Consider the following 23,365-nt stretch of genomic DNA (forward strand, 5'->3'; position numbering starts at 1 on the left):
GATGACCGAACTCAGAAACTATTCAATTGACCATAAAGAAGAAGAGATCGTAGAAAAACTTCTTGATGCTTTCCCATCGAAATGGGAGATGTACACTGTCTTGATGAGAGAAGATAAAGAGTTTGTAAACATCGACCTGGAAACAGCAGTCAATAAACTACGAACTTTTGAACTTAATATGGTCGGAAAGAGACACCAACTGATCAGGTTCAGGATCCGGGAATGCATGGTGCGAAAGTTACTTCAAGTTCAAGTTCAAAGTCAGAATCATCTGCTTACTACTCAAAGGGAAACTCGAGCTCTAACTCAACTCAAGATGGTCAAGTAACTCTCAACATGGATGGTGATGTGTGTTTCGTTGCTGGTGGAACAAATTCTTCTAAACCTCAAGCAACAACTGGTAGTTTTTCCTCAAATGTTCCGAACAAAAACTACTCTCAGATGCCCATGAGTGTTAATTCTGCTGAACAACAGTTTGCTCTCTGTGCATCTTTCATTGCTTCTTACGAAAATTACATCAAAGGTAAAATAGTCGACCCTGCTACTTTAGACGAAGACTATGATCAGATCGATGCTGATGATCTGGAAGAGATGGATCTGCAGTGGCAGATGGCAATGATAGTAGGAAGAGTTAAAAGGTTTATGAAGAAGACTGGTAGAAAATTCGTTGGCGAAAGACCAGGTTTTGATAAGTCAAAGGTTCGGTGTTATAACTGTCAACAGAATGGCCACTTTGCTAAAGAATGCACAAATGAAAGAGTAGAACGTAGCCAGAACAGGCCAACACAACCGAATGGGGGAAGTAATGAGAATAGGGCGATGGTATCCAGACAGAACGGGGGATACAATTGGAATCTGGAGGTTGAGGAAGTGTTCGAACAGGCCAACTTGGTTAACATCGAAACTGAAGGAAACGACAGAGAGACAAGAGAAGATCAAGCTTATATGGCAGAGGTGAATGATCAGCTCTCTGAGGTAAGTTCTGAACTCCCTTGTATGAAATGTGAAAATCTGTCTGAACAATTGAAAACGTTAACTGATCAGTTTGTTAGTTTGGACTCTCAATTTAAAACGTTAAAAGAAGATCATCATTACACTAAAACTAGAGAATTAGTTATTCAGTAAAGATTAAGGCTAGTGAAAAAGATATCAGAAGTCTTAAAGCAAATCTTGCTGAAAAAATACAAGTAATTGATCTTAGCTATGAGGTGTTAGAAGAAAAAACCAAACTAATTGCTGAAAGGGATAAACAGATAGCTGATTACCAGGTGAAAGTAGTGGAACTAAACAGAAAGCTTGAGCAGTTTAGAAATTCCTCTGCAATACTTGATTACCTCGTAAGTGATCAATGTTCCCCAGTTAAAAGAGGAGGAATTGGATATTCTGAAGTTCCACCACCTTATAATCATAACTATACTTATGATCCTAGTAATCAGAAATCTGTTGATGTTGAGATTAGTCAGACAGTTCCTGTCAAAGTTTCAATTAAAAAACCTGAATCGAGTAAAAAGGAAACGAGTAAGCCTGTTTCGAGTGTTAAGATTTCTGTTCCAAGTTCTGTTTCATCAAATTCGGACAAGACATCCGAAGCTAGTGAGACAAATGAAGAGGTAGTGTTACTAAGACGTGGGGAGGAATTTAAACCTACTGAAAAAGAAGTCCCCTCTAAACCCGTATGTCCCACCATATGTTAGGCAAACGGGTAGTAATGCAACCTCAACATCTGAACCAACTGTTGAGACGAAGGTTGAACACAGGAGTTGTTTCAGATGCAATCAAATAGGACACCTGATTGCTGATTGCCCTCTGAATCAGAGATTCAGAGGTATGAGGCCTCCCGAAAACTGAGAATAAAACTAACGGTAATTACTATAATGGTAAGAATGCGAACTCATCAATGTTCAGACATTGGACTAATCCAGGATTTCAAAGAAATCGATCTCAGTTTTACCCTGTTAACAATCAAACCACTAGTTATAATTCATTTAATTCACGAAGGTTTGGATGGCCTCATAGTCAATCTACAAGAAGGTATCCTTTTAGGACTTACAGAAATCATTCTAATACTAACTTTGGACAGCCAAAGTACGGGATGCCTTTTAACATATTTAATCGACCCAAGACCAATAGGTCTTGGGTCCCCAGATTTTAATCTTTTGCGTTAATCGTGCAGGAACAGTTGAACAGGGCTGCAAACAATCTATGGGTTGTGGATAGCGGCTGTTCCCGGCACATGACTGGTAACAAGAATTTGTTACACGAATGGAAACCTGTTCGGGGAGGTAGAGTAAGTTTTGCTGGAGAGAGTGGTGGCAGAATTACAGGAATTGGGACGGTGACTAATGGTAAAATGAAGTTAGAAAAGGTGAATTTCGTTGAAGAGCTAAAGCATAATTTGCTGAGTGTGTCTCAGATCTGTGATAAAGATTACACTGTGCACTTTACCAAAAATGAAGCAATTGTACTGCATCCTGGTTTCAAGATACCAGAGGCATGGATAGTGATGAAGGCTCCAAGGGAAAAGAATACATACGTAATGGACATGAGGTCGACTGCGATGGCAACAGAAGAATCATGTCTTCTGTCAAAAGCAACTGAATCGGAGTCCGAGTTATGGCATCGAAGAATGGGGCATATACACCTTCGAAAAATGAACTACATTGTCAAGAATGGGCTGGTGCTTGGTGTTCCCTTAAAAATTTCAACTTTGAAGACCAATGCTTATCGTGCAAAAAGGGAAAGCAACACAAAAAACCTCATCACACCAAGAAGATCAATTCAATAGTCAGTACCCTAAACCTACTTCACATGGATCTCTTCGGTCCAGTGAATGTAAAAAGCCTAGGTGGAACATCGTACTGCTTGGTGATAACTGATGATTTCTCTCGATATTCTTGGGTATATTTCCTGAGGACAAAAGATGAAAGAGTTCAATTGGTAATTAACTTGATTACCAAAGTTGAGAACATCGTGGGGAGAAAGGTTAAATACATCAGGAGTGACAATGGGACAGAGTTCAAAAACTACCAGATGGAGATGTTCTGCCTACAGAAAGGGATAGACCACCAGTACAGCGCCCCGTATACTCCGCAACAAAATGGGGTGGCTGAGAGGAAGAACATGACGTTAATTGAAGGAGCCAGAACAATGCTGGCTGATGCTAAACTTCATGTGGTGTTCTGGGCTGAAGCTGTTGCAACAGCCTGTTATATCCTTAATCGAGTTTTAACTGTTAAAAGATTGAATAAAACATGTTATGAACTTATGCATGGTAGAAAGCCTAACTTGAATGGTCTTGAACCATTCGGGTCCCCATGTTCAATATTAAAGACGAACTCAAAATTTGGTGAGATAGCCGACGAAGGTATTTTATTGGATATGTTGTTGGGACACCCAACAGACGAGTCTTTAATCTATCGACCAGCAAGGTTGAGGTGGTGTGTAACACTGATATCACAAGTTACAAACCACCAAAACCTAGCACGGGACCCGCTGAGGCTTTCGACTATGATAAGCTTTTTAAATCTTTTAATTTACCTTACTTGGATTGTGCAGAAGTTGATGAGAGAATAGCTATGAAGATTCTTTATGATGAGGAAGAAAATTTTGTGCAACGACCGCAGTACGATGAATGTCAACCTTCCTCGTCAACTGCTGTTGACACCCCTGCTGCCTCTACTGAAGACGAATTCTTCAATCCTTTTCACTCTCAACAACAATCGCCCATTGATGAACTATCTTCGAACCTGGAAGACAATCTGCAAGTCAGTTCGGTTCCGACTACTGGAGTTCATAAATATCACCCTTTGAAGAACGTGATAGGTGATCTGTCTGATGGTGTACAAACAAGACAAAGCTTGAATGAGGACACCTATGTTTACGCAAGTATCAAAGAAACAGGTATCATTAACGAGTGCCTGTACACCTGCTTCATTAGCCAGATTGAACCAAAGAACTATCAAATGGCTCTAAAGGACAGCTCGTGGGTCGAAGCCATGCAAGAAGAGTTAGCCCAGTTCGAGAAGATGGAGGTTTGAAAATTGGTTGCAAAACCAAAGAATGTGCATGCGATTGGCACAAAATGGGTTTTCAAATGCAAGAGAGATGAAAAAGGGATAATTATCAGGAACAAGGCGAGGCTGGTTGTAAAAGGTTTTAATCAGCAAGAAGGGATCGACTACAATGAAGTGTTTGCTCCTGTGGCGAGATTGGAAGCGATTTGTTTGTTTTTGGCATTTGCGGCACACAAGGAGATGAAGGTGTTCCAGTTAGACGTGAAAAGTGCGTTTCTTAACGGTAAAGTCGATGAGGCTGTGTACGTGTAGCAACCTCCTGGTTTTCCTGACCCAGACTTTCCTGATCACGTGTACAAGCTAAGTAAAGCGCTATATGGGCTACATCAGGCCCCTCGTGCCTGGTATGCAACTCTATCCGATTACTTGCTTGAGAATGGGTTTGAAAGGGGAAAGATCGATAGCACACTGTTCGTTAAGAAAAAAGGAAGAGACTTTCTTCTGGTTCAAGTCTACGTGGACGACATCATCTTTGCTGCATCAAAAGTCGCCATGTGTCAGGAGTTTGAAGCCGTCATGAAAAAGAGGTTTGAAATGAGTGCTATGGGTGAACTAACTTTCTTTTTAGGATTGCAGGATTATCAGAAGAAAGATGGCATGTTCATTCATCAGACTAAATATGTCCAAGACGTTCTCAAACGCTTCAAGATGGAGGACAGCACTCCATTTGATACTCCAGTTTGCGTCAACCACAAACTGGGTGCTGACTCAGATAGTGATGCAGACGTGGACCCCACCCAATATCAGGCAATCATAGGTTCTTTAATGTATTTAACTGCATCTAAACCTGATATTATGTTTGCAGTTTGTCTTTGTGCTCGCTTTCAGGCAAACCCAAAGGAATCTCACATTAAGGGTGTGAAGAGGATATTGCGGTATCTCAAGGGCAAGCCTAAGCTGGGGTTGCGGTACACGAAAGGGGGAGACTTGGAGTTAGTCGCTTACACGGATTCTGACTATGGAGGATGCAATCAGAATCGGAAATCGACAACAGGTGGATGCCAGTTTCTTGGAGGCAGATTAGTGTCATGGCAGTGCAAGAAGCAGACCTCAGTCGCCATTTCTACCTGTGAAGCAGAGTACATGGCAGCATCGAACTGCTGCTCCCAGGTTCTTTGGATACAACAGCAATTGCGCGATTACGGTCTGAATTTCACTCATACTCCTATTTGCATAGATAACACTGCTGCAATCTCAGTAACTAACAATCCCGTAAAGCATAGCAAAACTAAACACATTGACATTCGTCATCATTTTATACGGGATTGTGCTGAGAAGAAATTAATAGTGCTAGAAAAGGTTGATTCGTTAGATAATTTCGCTGATTTGTTTACTAAAGCGTTTGACAAAAATCGTTTTCAAAACCTTGTTGAGCTAAATGGGATGATCAATCCCGAGTAACCGTGTTTTTTCGTTTTTATTAAAAAAAAAACGTCACTATCGCTTAGAATTATGTCGGTTGCTTCAGTTTGAAAGACATATCTTCGGATATGTTTGGTCCTCATTTCTACCTGTAGAGTATGAGGATAGCCATTAACCAGATGACTGAAAGTGACCGGGGCGGTTTATGATATGTTTTTATTCTTTCGCTGAAAATTAGTCGTTCATACTCAGTTAAAAGGACGCATACTCGTATGTGGTCGGTCCAGCTGATCCATTGGATCTTCAGGATAGCCGTTTACCTGATGACTTTGACTTGAACGGGGCGATAGAATTTAAATTCTTTTCAGGAGATGAAATAATTTTTCAAGTCTACCACTTCGTAAGAAGTGTCTATACAATGTTTATAAGAAAATTGATTCAACCTTGGAAAGTGATGGACAAACTGATTCTGTGTGCTTAACTAGTGACGTTATTAGGCCTAAAAGACTTTAGAACAGTCATTGTATGTCATGGTAGCTTTTTATGGTGCGTAAAAGTAGAAGTGATACTAACTAAATCTCCTCGATCTTACGTGGAAACTCCTTAAGAGTTGTGCATGTCTCCATATATATCTTTCCGAATGATAGGCAGAAAAGCGATTATCCAGTCATACACGAGCCCGTGAGTGTTCTGATTCCCGAGGAGATGGTGTGTCAAGAAACTGCAGTGATCCAGATTCGGGACTTGCAGTAGTTTACTCGAAGCTATGTAAATCTTATTATTTAAAAAAAAAAATGTTATTGAAGCCTTCTGAAGTCTATTACGTTATACTTATCAATCAAGAGGCAAGACCGAGAACGAGATGAATATCGAGATGTATTTACAGCTTAATCAGACACTACGGGTCGAGGTCAACTCGGGGTGACATGGGAAAAGCCAAATACGCTTTGAGAATAGATAGGAGACATCATAATCTCTGAGGTGTTGCCCATTTAAGTTTTGAGCTTAATTGAACCTAATCCGTATCCCAGAAGCGATGAAAACCATACTAAGTTGTGTTTACCTGCTTACAACCTGTCTCTTTATGTCATAATACAGCTGAACATGCATCTGTGTGACAGTCACTTAATTAGTATGATTCCTGTTTGGATCTTTTCTAAAACTTGGTAGTCCCTGTCGAGACTGAAATTTGATCCCGTGTACTTTATTTCTAAGACTTTATTCTACTTATGTCGTTTTTATGGTTTTATACCTGGTTACTTGGTCTTTGATCGCAACATCTAACTCTTTAAAGGAAGTTTTATAAGTTAATTGCATAATGCTAAATTCTTAAGGGTTAGTTATGTAAATTTTATTACTAAGCGAAGTTCAAGGCGAACTTGTTAAACAGGCGAAGTTAAGGGGTAAGCGAAGTTAACCCTAATTTCGCCTGTATAATATAAACAGTATATAAAGAAGACTTATAGTCAAACACTTTTTACTTTTCACTTTTCTTTAAACCCGGCGAACTTATCATCCATTAACCTCGGCGAAGTTATATCTCGAATCACATCTTGTTGTTTTTCTTAGTTTCTAATCCGATTTAAAGGTGTGTAGTGTCGTCATATCGTATAATCTATGACAATGACGTTAATCAAGGTCGTTTCGACCCGATTTGTGTCCCCGTTCATTCAAACCCTCAACACCCGCTTTTCAAACTTATTTTCACGTGGTCGTAATCATCTTGATCGTCTAGATATCCATAAAATCATGTGTTTAAGAGTCCACAATCATCGAATTATCCAAACGACATCTCGTTTAGCCGTCTAAACTGTTGCCGCTTCAGTTCAGGCGAAGTTACAGTTTAGGCGAAGTTATCCTTAACTTCGCCTAAGGCTTAACTTCGCCTGTACTTTATTATTTAACTAATCTTAAGCGAAGTTGTTCAATGGCGAAGTAATGTTTAGGCGAAGTTGTCCATAACTTCGCCTCATACCTAACTTTGCCTATTTAATTATTCCATTTAAAATTATATTAACTGTTATCAGGCGAAGTTGTGGTAAAGGCGAAGTTATTATCAACTTCGCCCTTTCCCTAACTTCGCCTATACAGAAACAATCATAACTACGCTCATGGTAACAAGCGAAGTTATGATTTGCTTCGACGTTTCTCTAACTTAGACAGTTTGTGTTACAGATATGGCAGCTGTAGCGGGAGCAGGTGGTGCTGGTGGTGACGAAGGTGGAGACAACAATCGTCAGTTTTTCCCGGGGCATAACATGTACATAACTTTGGACCCGGATGCGAGCGGTGTTGATGATTTTCGTGAGATCATCACGTTTCTTATCCGCCCGCGTATCTTCCATGCTATTACTACAACACTGCCTATCTCTTTGCCAAACATAGAAGAATTCTGGCAGACAGTTGAATATGATTGCAGAGTCGAGCCCCCAGTTATGCGTGCAACGGTTAACAATCAGATAGTGCAGTTCTCGTCAGAACAGATACGGGTTGCTTTGCAGTTTGGGGATGAAACGAGAGATGATCCTACAGACTTCGTGGCTCCATTCAGAGATGGTGCGTTTTAAGAATGGGCTATTCTGGTTCATTGGGGGATACTCAGAGACGCAAGGGGTTTTTATTAGACCAATGGCGCTTTCTCATGCACGTGATGATCGTGTGAATGTCGGGGAGAAAGGCTGGTACAGATGGAATGGGTGCGACGATGCAGTCGGAGATGACAGCACTGACTTACAATAAGCGTTATAGCTTTAGTCAGATGGTGTTCTACGAGATAGACCGTCAAAGATGAGCGGTGGCGCGTGAGAGGTTCTTGATGTATCCAAGATTCCTTCAAATGATCTTGAATCACGTGGCTCCCACATTACCTCAGCGCCGTCCGATTCGGTATGTGGAAAGTGTTAGCAAGAGAATCTTCGTTCAATGTAGATCCTCAAGCGCTAGAAGTAAACCTGAGCTCCCTCGACATACTCCGTTATTTGGGTACTTGATCAACCCGGAGTATGTTGCAGCTCGTGGGGACGAGTTCTGGGATCCGGCACCGCAACAGGTTGGAGCACCTCAACCACCACCTGAGGTACAACAATCTCCGTCTGCTGCCACTGTTGTGGCACCAGAGGAACACGTTGATCTTGAAGCTGCTTTTGGCGGCCAAGGATTATTCGATATGGAACGTGTTGATCCAGAGGAAGAGGTGCAGGTCTCGGCTGCACAGGTTTCGAGTGTTGATGTGTCAATGGCAGCTACGACTGTGGCTAATACGGAGAGAACTGATTCTGACTCTTCAAATGATGATGTGACTGAAGCAAGACAGATTTTGATTACTCAAGAAAGAATTCACGGGAAGAGAAAGAGAGACACCGATGACAGTGATTCGGATTTTGAGGAAGATTTGCATCGGTTGGTTCGTAGAGCGAGAAGGGAAAGAGCAGGTGCAGGTTCGGGAGCTGGTGAGAGCTCAAGGGTGGTTCGTTTCTCTCCACCCGCACTGTCTGGTATGACTATGGTCCCTACATCATTGACAGTTATAGGGCCGATCACCTCGGGTGTTACCGTGTTGACTACCTAATCTTCCTTTGGCATCCCACCCACTATATTCCAGCTCTCGGCTCCGGAGATTGTGTCCTTGCCCCCTCCAACTCTTACTCCATCGGAGGTCGTTGCAAGGTTTGTTGAGTCGACGGTTGTTGCCACTGCAGGGTTGTCGGTTACGATACCACCTGCGGTTACGTTTCCACCTGTTTCTGAGGTGCCGGTTACCTTGGGAATCCCTCATCCGTACGCTCAAGACATATCACATATGAGGTTTGATTTCGATGCAACCTTATCCGACTCGGAAAGAATAGCAGCTCTTGAAAGGGTTGTAGCAGAACAGTCAAGAGTAAATCTAATCCAGACTCACGCTATTCAGCGCCTCGTTGCAGAGAATCAAATTCAGTCGTCCCTCCTGATTGAGCACGGTAAAATTTTTGATGCCTTGAAGCAGTTCTTGGCATCTCAGGGGGAGACAAGTTGCAAGGGCAATGAGCTGAGGACGAAGAAGCGTAACGATCGAGACGATGATCCCAATGCATCGAAAGATGCAGGTGGTGAGTTGCCAAGAACTGAACAAGCTCTTGGGGCTTCCACATCTCAGGGGGAGTCAACGAGTGCAGCTGGTGGATCGGGGGGTGATGACGTGGTGGTAGTGGATGTTGAGGAGGTGTTGGATGATGATGTTATAGGTGATGAGGATGTGTTACCGATGGAAGAGATTGAGAAAATAGGGGCTGAGATTGTGATTGACAATGAAGTCGAAGAGGGAGAGATTGTGGAGGATAACGTTGAACATGAAATTCCAGAAGTTGAAAAGTCAGATTTGGGTCAAGATACGGGATGTGATGAGACAGAATGGGAAGAGCAGCCAAGATGGAAAGAAGGCTACGCTCAGTGGTTCGTAAAGACTAAGAAACCGGCGGTCCCTACTATGTTCAAGAAAAGTTACAACATCAAAGGTTATGCTGAATCGAAAAAGGGGATTATTTGCTGGTTATATGATGAGCAGTTGAGGCTCTTTGTGATTAAACGGTATGATGGGTTTCAGTATTTCAAGAGGTTGTTGAGATCGTTGAATACGCTGCCTGAGTGTGAGGTGAAGGACCTAGCCAGGTTGGGGTTGATAAACAGGAATGATGATTACATGGCTAGGATCATTGGAAAGATAGTCTGGAAAGAAAGCATAAAGGAGAAAAAGTTCGAGCTGTTGAAACCGCAGAAAGGAAAGCTCGTTGAAGACAAAGACAGAGGCATAAGAGCAGATGGCAAGCCTTGGATGATAATGAAGTATAAGCCGATCCGGTGTCTAAAAGAAGTGCCGATGAAACAAATGCCCAAGGATGTGCTCAAAGATCTGAAATGGTGGTATGTAGATAGTGAAACAGCTGAAGCGGTCATGGAGGATGAAGATGAACAAGAGCTGCTGAGAGTGTATGATCCAATGCACTTGGTGAACTTGTCTCACGCTGATTTGCAGATGCTGAACGAGAAAAAGATATTTTATATTCCTGCTTGGAAAGAAGAAGCCAAGAAATATCAGCGAGTAGTTACGGTTTGTGTCAGAGAAGGAGTACATGCTTGAAGATGGGTGACTCGATTTTTGGGATTACAAGACACGTGATTGAAGATGAGATATGAAGCTACTGCCAAGGGGGAGTCTGTTGGTGCATAATGTCAGTAGTTCAGTATCTAGTGTCTGTAATCGTGTTAGTTTGTTTTGTATTGATGTTTTAGATAACTTGTCTCACAAGTTCGCCTGATATAAGCGAACTTGTGGACAAGCGAAGTTATCAACAACTTCGCCTAGCATGTTAGGCGAAGTTGTAGATATCTATATATGTATGATGTACGGCTTATTTTGTAGAGGTTGGTTAGTACGTGTAATTGGTGATTGACATATCACGTGTTATTAGTTGCAATACAACGTGTCTTTTGTGTATTGTAACGTGTGTTTGCTTGTGTTTAACGTGTATCGTCTTCTACGCTCGTATCGTCTTACGTAGGGATTCCGCACCTACGTAGAACGAGATATTTCCGTGTAGATCCGGCTGGGAACCTACAGGTACTGTGATGCTTGACGGAACTACAAATAAATAAGCTTGGATATGACGAATATTGTGATATATTTCCAATGGTTATTTACATCTTTTATTTCCTAAATTATTCCATTCCAATAAACTATTAAATTGTGAAACTTGTGTTGTAGCTAAATATCACAAACATACTTTTACACTAAATAACACTAGAGTTAATATACCTTTTTCGACATATGGGGACTAACAAAAGTTGTTGGGGGCAACACTTTCACTTTTTCGTTCTCTTTGTTGATGATTGCACTCGTATGACATGGATTTATTTTTTAAAACATGAAGCTGAAGTTTTTGATAAATTTAGTATGTTTTATGCAATGATACAAAACAATTTGAACCAATATTCAAATTCTTTAATCTGATAATGGCGGGGAGTTCATAAACGATTTTGTGAAACAATATTGTCAGACAAAAGAAATAATTCATGAAACATCTTGCTCACACACTTCTGAACAGAACGACATCGTTGAACGAAAAAAACACATTTCAATGGAAATTACCCAAGTCTTTCTGGCCTGAATCTCTCGCTACTGCTGAGTATCTTATCAATCGACCACCAACAAAAGTCCTTGACCTATAAACCCCTCTTCAAACTCTTTCTGAATTTAAAAAACTATTGCCTGCTCTTACACTACACCCACGAATATTTGGTTGCTTTGTTTTTGTCCACATTCCCAAAATCAATTGAAGCAAACTCGGCCCATGTTATGAAAAATGCGTGTTTATAGGCTATGGTGTCAACAAAAAGGATATCGCTGCTATAATCCAAAAACCCAACATATTTACACTACAATGAACTATGACTTCCTTGAAACCAAATACTTTTATACCTCCTAACACATCGGTCAGGGGGAGAACAAAGATGACACACTGAGTTGGTTAAAATGGGTTTCATCATATATGGAAGTCAATCATAGTACCGAAGATAAGTCACTAACTTCACAACAATCTAGTGGACCAACCATCAGTGCTCCATACCAAAATCCTCCCATCCCGAAGCCCGAGGTAAGTAATTCTCATGAAAATATAACATATGAAAGATCTCATGAAAATCAAAATATTGACATCAATTAGATAGAAATAGAACAAACAGTGCATGAAACAACAAGAGTTAATTCAGGAAGGAACAAGACAATAAGAGACAACCGAGAGACCTGATCTAGTACCAAGAGTCAGCAGAGGAATTCCAACAAAATGATACTCTGTAGAAAAACAGTTTAACTTTTCTATGTATCGCATGGTAAACATAGTCGAAGGGAACTTATGCAAAGAATTCAAGGCTTTGACTTCATCCATTTACATTGAACAAATTCCAACTTCGATGAAAGAAGCCTTAGAATCAAAGAATTGGAAAGATTCAATGGATATAGAGATGGAGGCGTTAATGAAAAAACACATGGGAGAAGTGTGGCCTTCCTATGAGATTGAAACTAGTGAGATGTGGTTGGGTCTTTACAATTAAACACAAACCAAATGGAACTATTGAAATATATAAAGTACGGTTAGTGGCTAAAGTTTATACCCAAACATACGGGGTTGACTACTCAGACACATTTTCCCAATAGCCAAGATTAACACAATCCGGGTCCTTTTTTCGATCGTTGCAAATCAACGATGGTCTCTTCATTAACTTGATGTTTAGAATGCCATCCTACACGAGAAATTAAAAAAGAAGTCTATATGGAAGCTCCACCCGATTTCACAAAGAGCTTCAATACAAAGGAAGTATGTCGGTTAAAAAGGGCTCTATACGAACTTAAACACCCCGACTTAGGGCCTAGGCGTTTGACAAATAGTTGGCACTTGTTTTGTAAATACATCATAGTTGCGGGTTATTTAGCGGAAGACTTTGGTTATAATAAAATATAAATTTATTTTGAAAACTTCTCGGATAATAAATATCTAAGTTAGTGATTTACCAACCTTGTTTGATCTTGTTTGCAATATTTTAATAAATAAACCCGAGTCATCTCCATAAGCAAGTATCTAACTCCATGAGGGACTCTAATTCCTTGCCACATGTGTTAAATCTGTTTCCCTGAAATGTGGGAGAAAATACGTCAGCGATGTGCTGGTGAATTGTTGACTCTAAAAACATTTAATAAATCTTTAACTGACTGACAAGATAGTTTTCTATACAAGCTTAGCAGAAACGTCTCTTATTTTTGGTATTTGTACCACTTGCCATACACACACAAATACTGTTCTCCGGGAACTAATGCTCATCGGAGAACTTTAGTATGATTGCTTGTCTACGGCCACATTGCCTTGATTGATAGACTAGATCGACATATTATGTTTGAATCCAGACACATGTGTACTCGGTCCGAGTTGCTTTTATTTTCTATCTTGTATATAACAGGGATCACGTTTTGTATGTTATAGATCATGTAATCTCGTATAAACATTTGACTGACTTGTTAAGATAAACAACCCGTTTATCTTATTGACTGATTGTAAATGGTTTAACGTATTCGCCTGTGATTGTCTGTTCTGAATGATGTGGTGATCTCGTTTGAAAACCTTTTTTGAATGAATGATGCTTAACGTATAATAAAACAGGTTTATATAAATATCCGGCTTGTCTCTTGATCTGGTTACAAACCTTTAATCTGGTTTTGATAACTTTAAACCTTGATTGGTTAATTGTTTCAATAAAATATTCAGATTTGAAGTCTTTTTGCTTATTTACCAATCATGTGTTAAGTTTCTTCTTCATGAAGAAACATCTATGATATGATTCTTATTAAAAAAGAAATGTCATTGTTGGGAAGAGAGGGAACTTGTGATTTGTTTATAAATTCTAATGTTTTTTACTCATGAAGAAAAACTATTTTAACTATCCCCTTTGTATATAAAAGCTTATGTTTCTTAGTATTGAAGAAACAATATTTTAACTATATCCTCATGTATATAAAATTCTATGTATCTTAATTATAAAAAAACATTATTTTTTACTATAACCTTTGTATTTATAAACTGTAGAAGCGATGAGAGATACCATGGCAATAGTGAGCTTCGATGATGACTGATGACGGCGACTAGTACCTCAAATGGTGGTGGCAGTTGTGGTTTCCACTAGGGCACCATTTATGGATTTAATTGAAGAAGACGGTGATGAAGATGATGATAGGAATACGCTGGTAAGGATGGTTTCTGTTGTTGGGAAGAGAGAGAACATGTGATGTGGTGGGGAGGGTTGGTGGTTGCCAAGGTTTGGGTAAAAATGAAAGAAATTACACAGTGATAGAGAAATAAGATTTTTTAATTTTGTTTATTGGTTTTTTTAATTAAATGGTCGTAAATGGACTAAAATACCCTCATTTGTTGTAACACCCTAGGCAAATTTCTTATCAGATGTGGACAAGAGAGATCCTTGGTTCATAAGTAAATGTCCCGCATCTTAAATCAACAACGCGTTTTGGGCTTAATGGTAGTAGACGAGAGGAGAGCTCCACAGTTTAAGCGTGTTTAGCTGGAAGTAGTAGCAGGATGGGTGACCTCCTGGGAAGTCACCACCTGGGCAGCCAAAAACAAATCCGTGAGCTCTTCGTGGGCAAAGCGGACAATATTAGTGGTGTGAGGACCGGATGTTACAAGTGGTATCAGATCCACTCTTGTGCCAGTCGAGATGGTGGGCCTCATCAGAGACGGTGAGTCCCCGGGGGTGTCGTGAGGTATACCTTAGGCAAATCCCACATCATGGAAATCGCTTCAAGAAGCTTTGGGCACTAGCATTGATCTTAGTACCGCTTATCACCCTCAAACCGATGGCCAATCCGAGTGTACAATCCAAACCCTTGAAGATTTGCTTCGATCTTGTGTTCTTGATTTTGGTGGAAATTGGGATTCTCATCACCCACTTATCGAATTCTCATACAACAATATCTATCATTCTAGCATTAGTATGGCTCTTTTCGAAGCTCTTTATGGTCTTATGTGCCGTTCCCTGATTTGTTGGAACGAGATTGATGAAGCCCAAATCACCAATCCTGAAATGGTCCAAGACACTACCGATCGTTTCGATCAAATCCGCAAAAATCTTCTCGCTGTTAGAAGTCGTCAAAAGAGCTATGCCGACAAACGGAGAAAGCCTCTCGAATTCAATGTTGGCGACCTTGTCCTTCTCAAAGTATCCCCTTGGAAGGGGGTGGTCCGTTTTCGAAAGAAAGGAAACCTAGCTCCCCGTTTCGTAGGCCCATTCAAAATCCTCGAAAGGATTGGAAAAATGGCTTATAAACTCGAGTTACGGCAAGAACTTACCGGTGTTCATCCAACCTTTCATGTCTCGAACCTCAAAAAGTGCTTAGCCCTTAGGTAACCTCCACATGGCTCTAAACGAAGTGCGTATCGACGAGACAATGCAAAATGATTGAAAGACCCGTTGAAATCATGGACCGCAATGTGAAACGAACCATCCGTTTAATTAATGTTCGTTGGGAATCATGGCGTGGCGCTCAATTTACTTGGGAACGAAAAGACGCTATGAAGGAAAAGTACCCACACATGTTCGTTACGGAATCTTCCTAATTCCGGGACGAAAATTAGGGAAGATTGTGACATTCGTCATTTTTGATTTAATTCGTATTCGTATTTGAAAACCCAACCCATTTTGTCTTTTGGATAATTCTTTATTAATAAAATATTGGGTTTTATGTTTCATTTATATTATACAATTTTCGGATCAAGAAAACACCCTTTACGGTACTTTAAAACACCATTTTATTATTAAAAACGACTTAAAACGAACTTCAGGGACCTTCTAGGGCGCCACGCCGTGCGGCCATGAAGGGCGGGGTGGTAGCGGGTGGCGGCCACCTATCTGCACAGTTTCAAAGTTCATTTTTATGTTATAACTTCATCTAACCCCCAACCAACCACCTTAAATGCATGAAATCTTATTGGTAGAACTTGGTGGCAAACCCCTAACCCTTTCTTTATATATACCAACCCATTTTCAGCTTCTCAACCCTCAAGCACTCTCTCAAATCTGAGTTATAAGTTTCTTTCCCATGTTCTTGATAGTTTGAATTTCTGAAGTCAAACAGAAGCTAATCTTAGATTTGAATATGTTTTTGGTAATTAAATCTTGTATTTTTAGTTTGTTTTATTATATTGTCTTTCTTCTTTACTTGTTTTTTTTAATTTACTTTAAGTTTTCCCAATACATCCAACTAACTTACGGACCTTTTAAATATAGGATTTGTCCATTAACCCGTCGAGCCTTTTCCCCAATTGGACAAGTTCATCTTAAAGTCACTTATTCCAAGTGAGTACATTACATCTCCCGTTTTCACTTTTATACTTTGGGGGTAACATATATACCTATCAAAACAAGAACAATTTAAGATACTAGATCCTTAAACCACAAACTCTAGGGTATATGATACTTAGAATAATTGCCATATTGTTTGTTATATGCCTCATATGTTTTACGTGCACGAATGCTTATTTTTTGTTGTTAAGCCTCAATAAGTATGATCATACGCACCCCTAACTACTTAGGATTGTGCTAGTAGAATAGGGCCTAATTATCCGAGTATGTTGGTTGTTACCAATTAGAAATGATCCTCATTTATTTATGATTTATATACCGCTATTATTGCTTTTATTTATGGTTTCATATACGAGTTGTGGATTTTGCCTCATATTATACATACTCAAAACTATGAAATTGCTCACCAACATTCGTGTTGACAAGATATATTTTTATGCATTGTTACAGGTTTGATTATTGGTTGATTGAAGTTTGAAGGCGCTACTTTATTTTAAGACCGTTTAGGTTATTAGAAGAATGAGCAATTTATTTCTTGTACCTTTTGATTTATTTTGTATGGACAAGTTGTGTTACTTTTGATGATTGAATGAAATGAATGAGTTGTTTAAATATTGTTACTTTATTAGTGTCTTGTGTTCTTAAGCAATCTGTCGTGCCCCAACATGTTCTGCCGCCTATGGTCTGGGTGTGACACTACTAAATAACTTAACACCGTTATATGAGTTCCCTTTACATGTTAGTACTGTTTAAGGGTTTTGTTGTAAATAATAAAGATATAATAAAGTTATAGAAGTAAAGATAAACTATTGCTGATATTAAATAAAAAGGGAATTAAACATACAAAATTCCCTCATGTGATTGTTACATGGAGCAAGATTAACTTGGAGGAACTAATGGTATTAAGTTATTCAACGAAATTGAGAAAAAAAAAAGTACGGGAATATCACCGAAATAATCATGGCCGCACATCTATTTACCAAAATAAACATGAAAGCGTCTAAACTTTAGAAACTTCACGAAAATTGAGGACTCGAAACTTTATACACAGGTGAAGTGTCTAGACTTTAGGAGTTTTATCTGGTGGCCGGACCCACGAACGAACAACTTATTTCGTGACACGTGGCATATTGCAGAGGAAGCGTCTACGCATACGTCTACTGTTTGGGAAATGTCTAAAACCTAAACGTATTCTCTGAAACGTCTAATAATATGCTCCTGAAATGTCTAGGATAAGAGGAAATATCAGAGCCCTAGACGCTTAAATTTGCTTAGACAACTCAGACGCTAGCTCCAACTTTTTAGACGTGTTTGTACGTTTTTTAGGCCTTTCGTATGATTTTTAGACGTTTGCTTGAAAAAAATAATTTCTTCTTAGACGTTTCGTTCGTTTTTAGATGCTTCGTGCAACTTTTAGATGCTTCTGTATGATATTTAGACACTCTGTACGATTTGTAGAGGCATGGTATAGTTTTTAGATGCTTAGTCCAATTTTTAGACGTTTCTGTACAATTTTTAGACGCTTCGTATAATTTTGTGATGCATTGTACAAATTTTAGATGCTTCCATACCATTTTTAGACGCTTCGTACAGTATTTAGACGCTTATCAAAAATTCATATTGAAAATCAAATTGGGTATAATCTAAGGTTAACATCAAACTGGCATCAAATTGCCAATTATAATATTTGAAGCAAACCCACTTCAAAAACATATTAAATCAAGAATCCGAAAGGTAATCGACTTTAAATTTTATTAAAGTAAAAGGAACAATTTGGGACAGACTAAATCAAGAAATCATATTGCGAATCATATCGGGCATAATCTAAACTTGGCATCAAATAGAGATTTATCATATTTGACAGAATGCCCACTTCAAAAAACAAATTAAATGAAGAGTTCAATGACTTTAAATTTAATAATTAAAATAAAAAGGAACACACCTGAAAAGAGACTAGCAATTACCAAAAGCGATGTTAGAATATTAGCATTTGGTTTTTCATATCTACATGAGTGAGTTCTTTTTATTTAATAAAGTAGTCGTGAGCGGAGAAGTGAAAAAATCTTTATGTGATAATTGGTAAATTTTGCAAAATACAGTTCACTTTTTAATTTTTACTATTTTTTGAAAGTGATTGTGAGTGGATGACGGAAAAAAGACAATGATAAATATATAAAAAAATATTATTTAATTGAAAATGAGACAAGTGTAATGACTTTTATTATATTTATAGAGATGAAGATAAATAATTAATTGTGAATGCTCTTAAATCAACGTAATTCGATGGTTCGTTCACTTGAAGGTTACAATCAGTTTAATACAGTATTTGGCTATTTTTAGGAGGTTCATATACCTGACCCGACACATTAATATTAATGTAACCTAGAAATTTAATAATTACAAAATATTGAAACAACAAATGAAATTGTAGTGACTTGAGATAGAAAATTAACGATTGAATGACACTTAAGTTACTTCTTTTTAAAACGTACGTGTTGCAAAGTTAAAACTGCATTTTAAAAAAAGTGATCTTGGTGATTTTCTCTTAGGGTTTTCTATACTAATTAATAGTGAAGAATGTACTATTAGGGGAATTAGTATTTTAGGGACCATTAAAAAGAAATATGGGCTGCTCGCCTATAAAACGAACTTAAGTAGGGAGCAAACGGCATCCCATTAGTTTGTATTTACCTTAGGACTTCAAAATGACAAGCAATACCCCAGTAACAATCCGTGGCCGACTCCCACCTCCAACATTCGGGAACTGCATAACCATCCTTAGTATCGATGGTGGAGGTATCAAAGGCATCATCCCTGCTGTCATTCTCAGTTATCTTGAGTCCGAACTTAAGGTACAAAATCAATATTAACATTAATAATCGTAATAAACCCATGTATATAATGAAAAGTGACATTGGGGACTAGCTCATGTGGCAGAGATGCAAGCCCCAAATAACTAGGGTAGTAGTTACTAGTTAGGGCCGTTAATAAAAATCAATCATGAAAAGTGTAAAATTTAAATAAATTGTAATAAACCCATGTATATTAATTTTACATGCATTATATGGCTAAAGCGGTTATCCGAGTTCTGAAACATATCAATAGCGTCTCCAGAAATATATACTTAAGTAACCTAAAAGACATCATGTGTGTATGAAATTTTATAAAGCACTATACAAATGGTTTTTCATGAGGCTGGATGTGACAAAGGTGTCACTGAATCAACTATGGTGAGTTTCTAACTAGTATGTGGTTACACAGAGAATATCTAAGGATGATGAAGCAGCGATAGCAGATTTCTTCGATGTGATTGCAGGAACAAGTACTGGGGGGCTAGTCACAGCCATGCTTACGGCTCCAAACAAATACAGCAGACCTTTGTTTGCTGCTAAAGATATTGTTGGCTTTTACAAGGAAAACAGTCCCAAGATTTTCCCACAAGTCGAATACATAATTAAGACACCTATCTATTTGATCACATGATTAATAAGATATATACCCTGAGATATATTAACTAATATTGAATTCTTTGTTTATGGTTTTTGTATGTTGGCGTTTGGTGCAAATTGGATATAGATGGCCCTTTGACTTTTTTCATGGTTGTTGTGACCCGATTACCGCGTTTATAAGTAAAGATTAAAACAAAGGTGAAGGTAGCTTTTGGGCCCCAATACAATGGGCGCGCTCTTAGAAAGGTCATAAACGAAAAGCTATCAACTACAAAGCTTAGTGAGACGTTGACGAACATTATCATCCCTACTTTTGATATAAAGACGATGGATCCTGTGTTCTTTAGCTCATATCAGGTACACACACACACACACACATATATATATATATATATATGCACATATGCATACACGCTACGTTTTATTAATAAAAAGGATTAATGATAAAATCATGGTCGGTTTAATTTAATCCCACCTGGGGCATAATATACATCTAATAATATATATAATGTGTTTATTTTGAAGACGGGAAGACAGGATGGCAAGGATGCACTTTTATCAGATATCTGCATTGGTACATCGGCTGCACCTACGTACCTTCCTGCTCACGATTTTAAAAACCGTGGCAAAGAGTTCAACCTCGTCGATGGGGGCGTCATAGCAAATAACCCTGTAATTAACTTAACAATACAAGTGTATACGTATCTGAGCTGGTATAAAATAGTTTGGGATTAAGCTGGCCAACAATTTATTTTTAAAAAGTAAATTACACTTTTCGTTCCTTATATTTGTAGTATTTTTACTAACCTAAATAAAAAATTTGTCTGTTCATTTGAAAATTTTAAACACATTACGTCACTTTGAATAACCAGTATTAACATTTTTTTTTGTTAAATCTTGTGCATTGCATATGATAACAGTAGTCTTTATACCCTCTTTACTTCAAAAATCAAATTAAAGTAACAAATTGAATATAAAAATTAGATATATACATATATACATATTTTTAAAAGACAAAATTCCTCTCATATGCTAGACACATGATTGGACTTGAATGAAAAGTTAAGCTCGACTAGTTAAAAGGGGGTAATTAATGTTTTGCAACTTTCAAATAAATAACGATGTTTTTAATTATCTTACTTAAAAAGACATTAGAATAGGCAACTTAGAGTGGACTTAAAGAACGAAAAGTACAATTTACCTATTATTTCTATTTCGGGTATATATCAGCCGACCCTCCAGATAATCCCCAAACTTTTTAACAACGACCCGAGATGAGAAATATTAGGTTCGTAACTTTGTATTTGGCAGTGTGCGGTGGCGCTAAGGGAAGTGGCAAGGCAAATCAAGAATGAACACCCCAATTTCCTCGGAATTGAGGCTGACGACTACAGCCGATGTCTAGTGATATCGTTAGGTACGGGCTCCGAGAAGGACAAACACATATATAATGCAGGAACTGCCGCAAAATGGGGAGTGTTTGGGTGGCTGGTCAATTCTAACTTTACATCCCCATTGACATGTATTTTCATGGAAGCAAGTTCCGATATGGTTGATTATCATATCAACGCTGTCTTCGAACACAATGATAATGTTGAAAATTATCTCCGCATTCAGGTATAAGCTTCACCTAAATCACACATGCGGGGTATATATTTTAATGGGAAAAAAAGGTTCATTAAATTGTAGTAAGTTATTATTTTTTAAGTGTATTATTATTCTCTTAATTCAAATTTATTATAAATTGGATGTGACTTAATGGTCGAGCACTCACTTTACTAGTGAGAGGTAGAGGGTTCAAACCTCACTACCACCAATTTATATGGGAGATATGAGGGATGGCATTGGCTTGCCAGGGTTCGAGTCCTGATCTCACCCGGTTTTACCGGCTCCTCGCTGTCGTGCCGTTTGGCAGGCGTGGGGGTCGGGTTTTATCCGGTGAATCCCTTAACAGGTGGACCGCTAGGGGCTCCGTCTGTCCGGACTAGTGGCCGGCTCGGGCTACCTTTAGCCAATAAGGGCCGCGTACAGAGTACCCGGCGTTACTTAGTTGGCCGTTCAAAAAAAAAAAATTTCAAATGTATTTTTTTACCTAATAGTCACTCAACGTTTATTGATTGTTCTTATTTTATCAATTTTTTTATGGATGTTAAAAAAGTTTATAATTATAACAACGTAAATAAATCATATATAAATTTTGATATACTATTAGTGATAATTTTTTAGTATGACCTTAATTGAACAATTATAAAAACCTGATTGTTATTTAGTGAGTTTTTTTTCACTATTAATTCTTACTTCAAGGTAATTTGAAAATATAATCATGACTAAATGGTTAACATATGTCACATTTAAGTAACTAATTTTGAAAAGATATTAGCATTTACATAAAAATGTTTAACAACAATGAAACTTATAAATAAAATATTTGAAAACTTGATAGTATTGTCTTAAATATTTATCTACCTTAAATGGGCAATAGTTACCTTACATTACAAAATGAAACTACTTGCAAATATATAGGAAACTAAGTTGACCGGAAACACCATGCAACAAAGGCAAATTTACGTGATCTCGAAAAAGTTGGCCACACGTTACTAAGGAAGCGAGCTACACGGATGAATACAGATACCGGAGAAATTGAGCCGATTGAAGGTGGCGTTTTAAACAAAGCAGCATTGACTGAGTACAACTTCTTTACCGAATTATATATAGTTGCTACCTTTGTTAAAAAACCGGGTTTAATAACGTACAACTTGTTAATGCATGTTTTCGTTTCGTATATACAGGTTTGCGAACAACTGGTAGCTGAACGAGACCTAAGGGACAAAAATTATAACGCGGCGATTTCTGTAAAGAAGATATAACCAGGAAAATGCTGCAAATGCATGAGCGAGTGATTTTCTTATATTCATATTTAATAACTAAATTGATTATGAATGTTGTATTAATATGTGAATTGTGGTTACCGTTATTGATGTGGGCCAGTCTACTGTTAGTGGGCTGGTTTATACCACTATGCTGCATATGAGGCCCAAAAACAAAACCTAGAGGCCAGGGAGATTGATGGATTAAGTTAGCAGCCGAAATAAATCAAGAAGTCATTTGTGGTTTGTTAATTCCTGCTAATAAGGAGGTAGTGAACGTTGTGGCTACCTAGTCTTTATAAAGATTGATGGATTAAGTTATCATGCTAATTAGCTCATGCATGATAATAAATTTATGTAACCTGTATATGGAAGAATATATGAGAAATTTGTCCCAAGTCTCTTGTTTTCTTTAAACAAATAAATAAAAAAAACGAGTACTGCGTAAACAAATTATACGAACCAAGGATACAGTATCTATTCAAATATCAAACACATATATTTGTTATTTCTATTTTTTTTATGTTATTAGGCTTGGAACTAATGACTGAGATTACACAGATATGGTATTGGATTTGGGCTTGCTTATGGATGGTCGGATTGAAGTGTGATGGGATGGATGGAACCTTATGAAGGTCAAGACTCAAGGCCCATGCGTTTGTTATGAATAACATAAATGGGGTGTTAAACGTATTATTCGTGTGAGATATTCTCC

At 38.3% G+C, this 23,365-nt stretch overlaps 1 protein-coding gene across 1 annotated transcript; it reads left to right on the forward strand.

Moving 5' to 3' along the window:
* Positions 1-19,039: 19,039 nt before the first annotated feature.
* On the forward strand, positions 19,040-22,902 carry LOC143550092 (patatin-like protein 2). The gene is made up of 6 exons (XM_077040822.1): positions 19,040-19,186; positions 19,596-19,797; positions 19,983-20,140; positions 20,309-20,455; positions 21,095-21,400; positions 22,307-22,902. Exons 1-6 carry the CDS (start codon positions 19,040-19,042, stop codon positions 22,382-22,384), a joined length of 1,038 nt encoding a protein of 345 aa, XP_076896937.1. The 3' UTR covers positions 22,385-22,902.
* The last annotated feature ends 463 nt before the right edge of the window (positions 22,903-23,365 follow it).

Source organism: Bidens hawaiensis, unplaced genomic scaffold (genome assembly GCF_021521415.1).
Source record: "Bidens hawaiensis isolate Kalapana, Puna unplaced genomic scaffold, B.hawaiensis_p1.1 tig00015923_1, whole genome shotgun sequence".
Lineage (NCBI taxonomy): Eukaryota > Viridiplantae > Streptophyta > Magnoliopsida > Asterales > Asteraceae > Bidens > Bidens hawaiensis.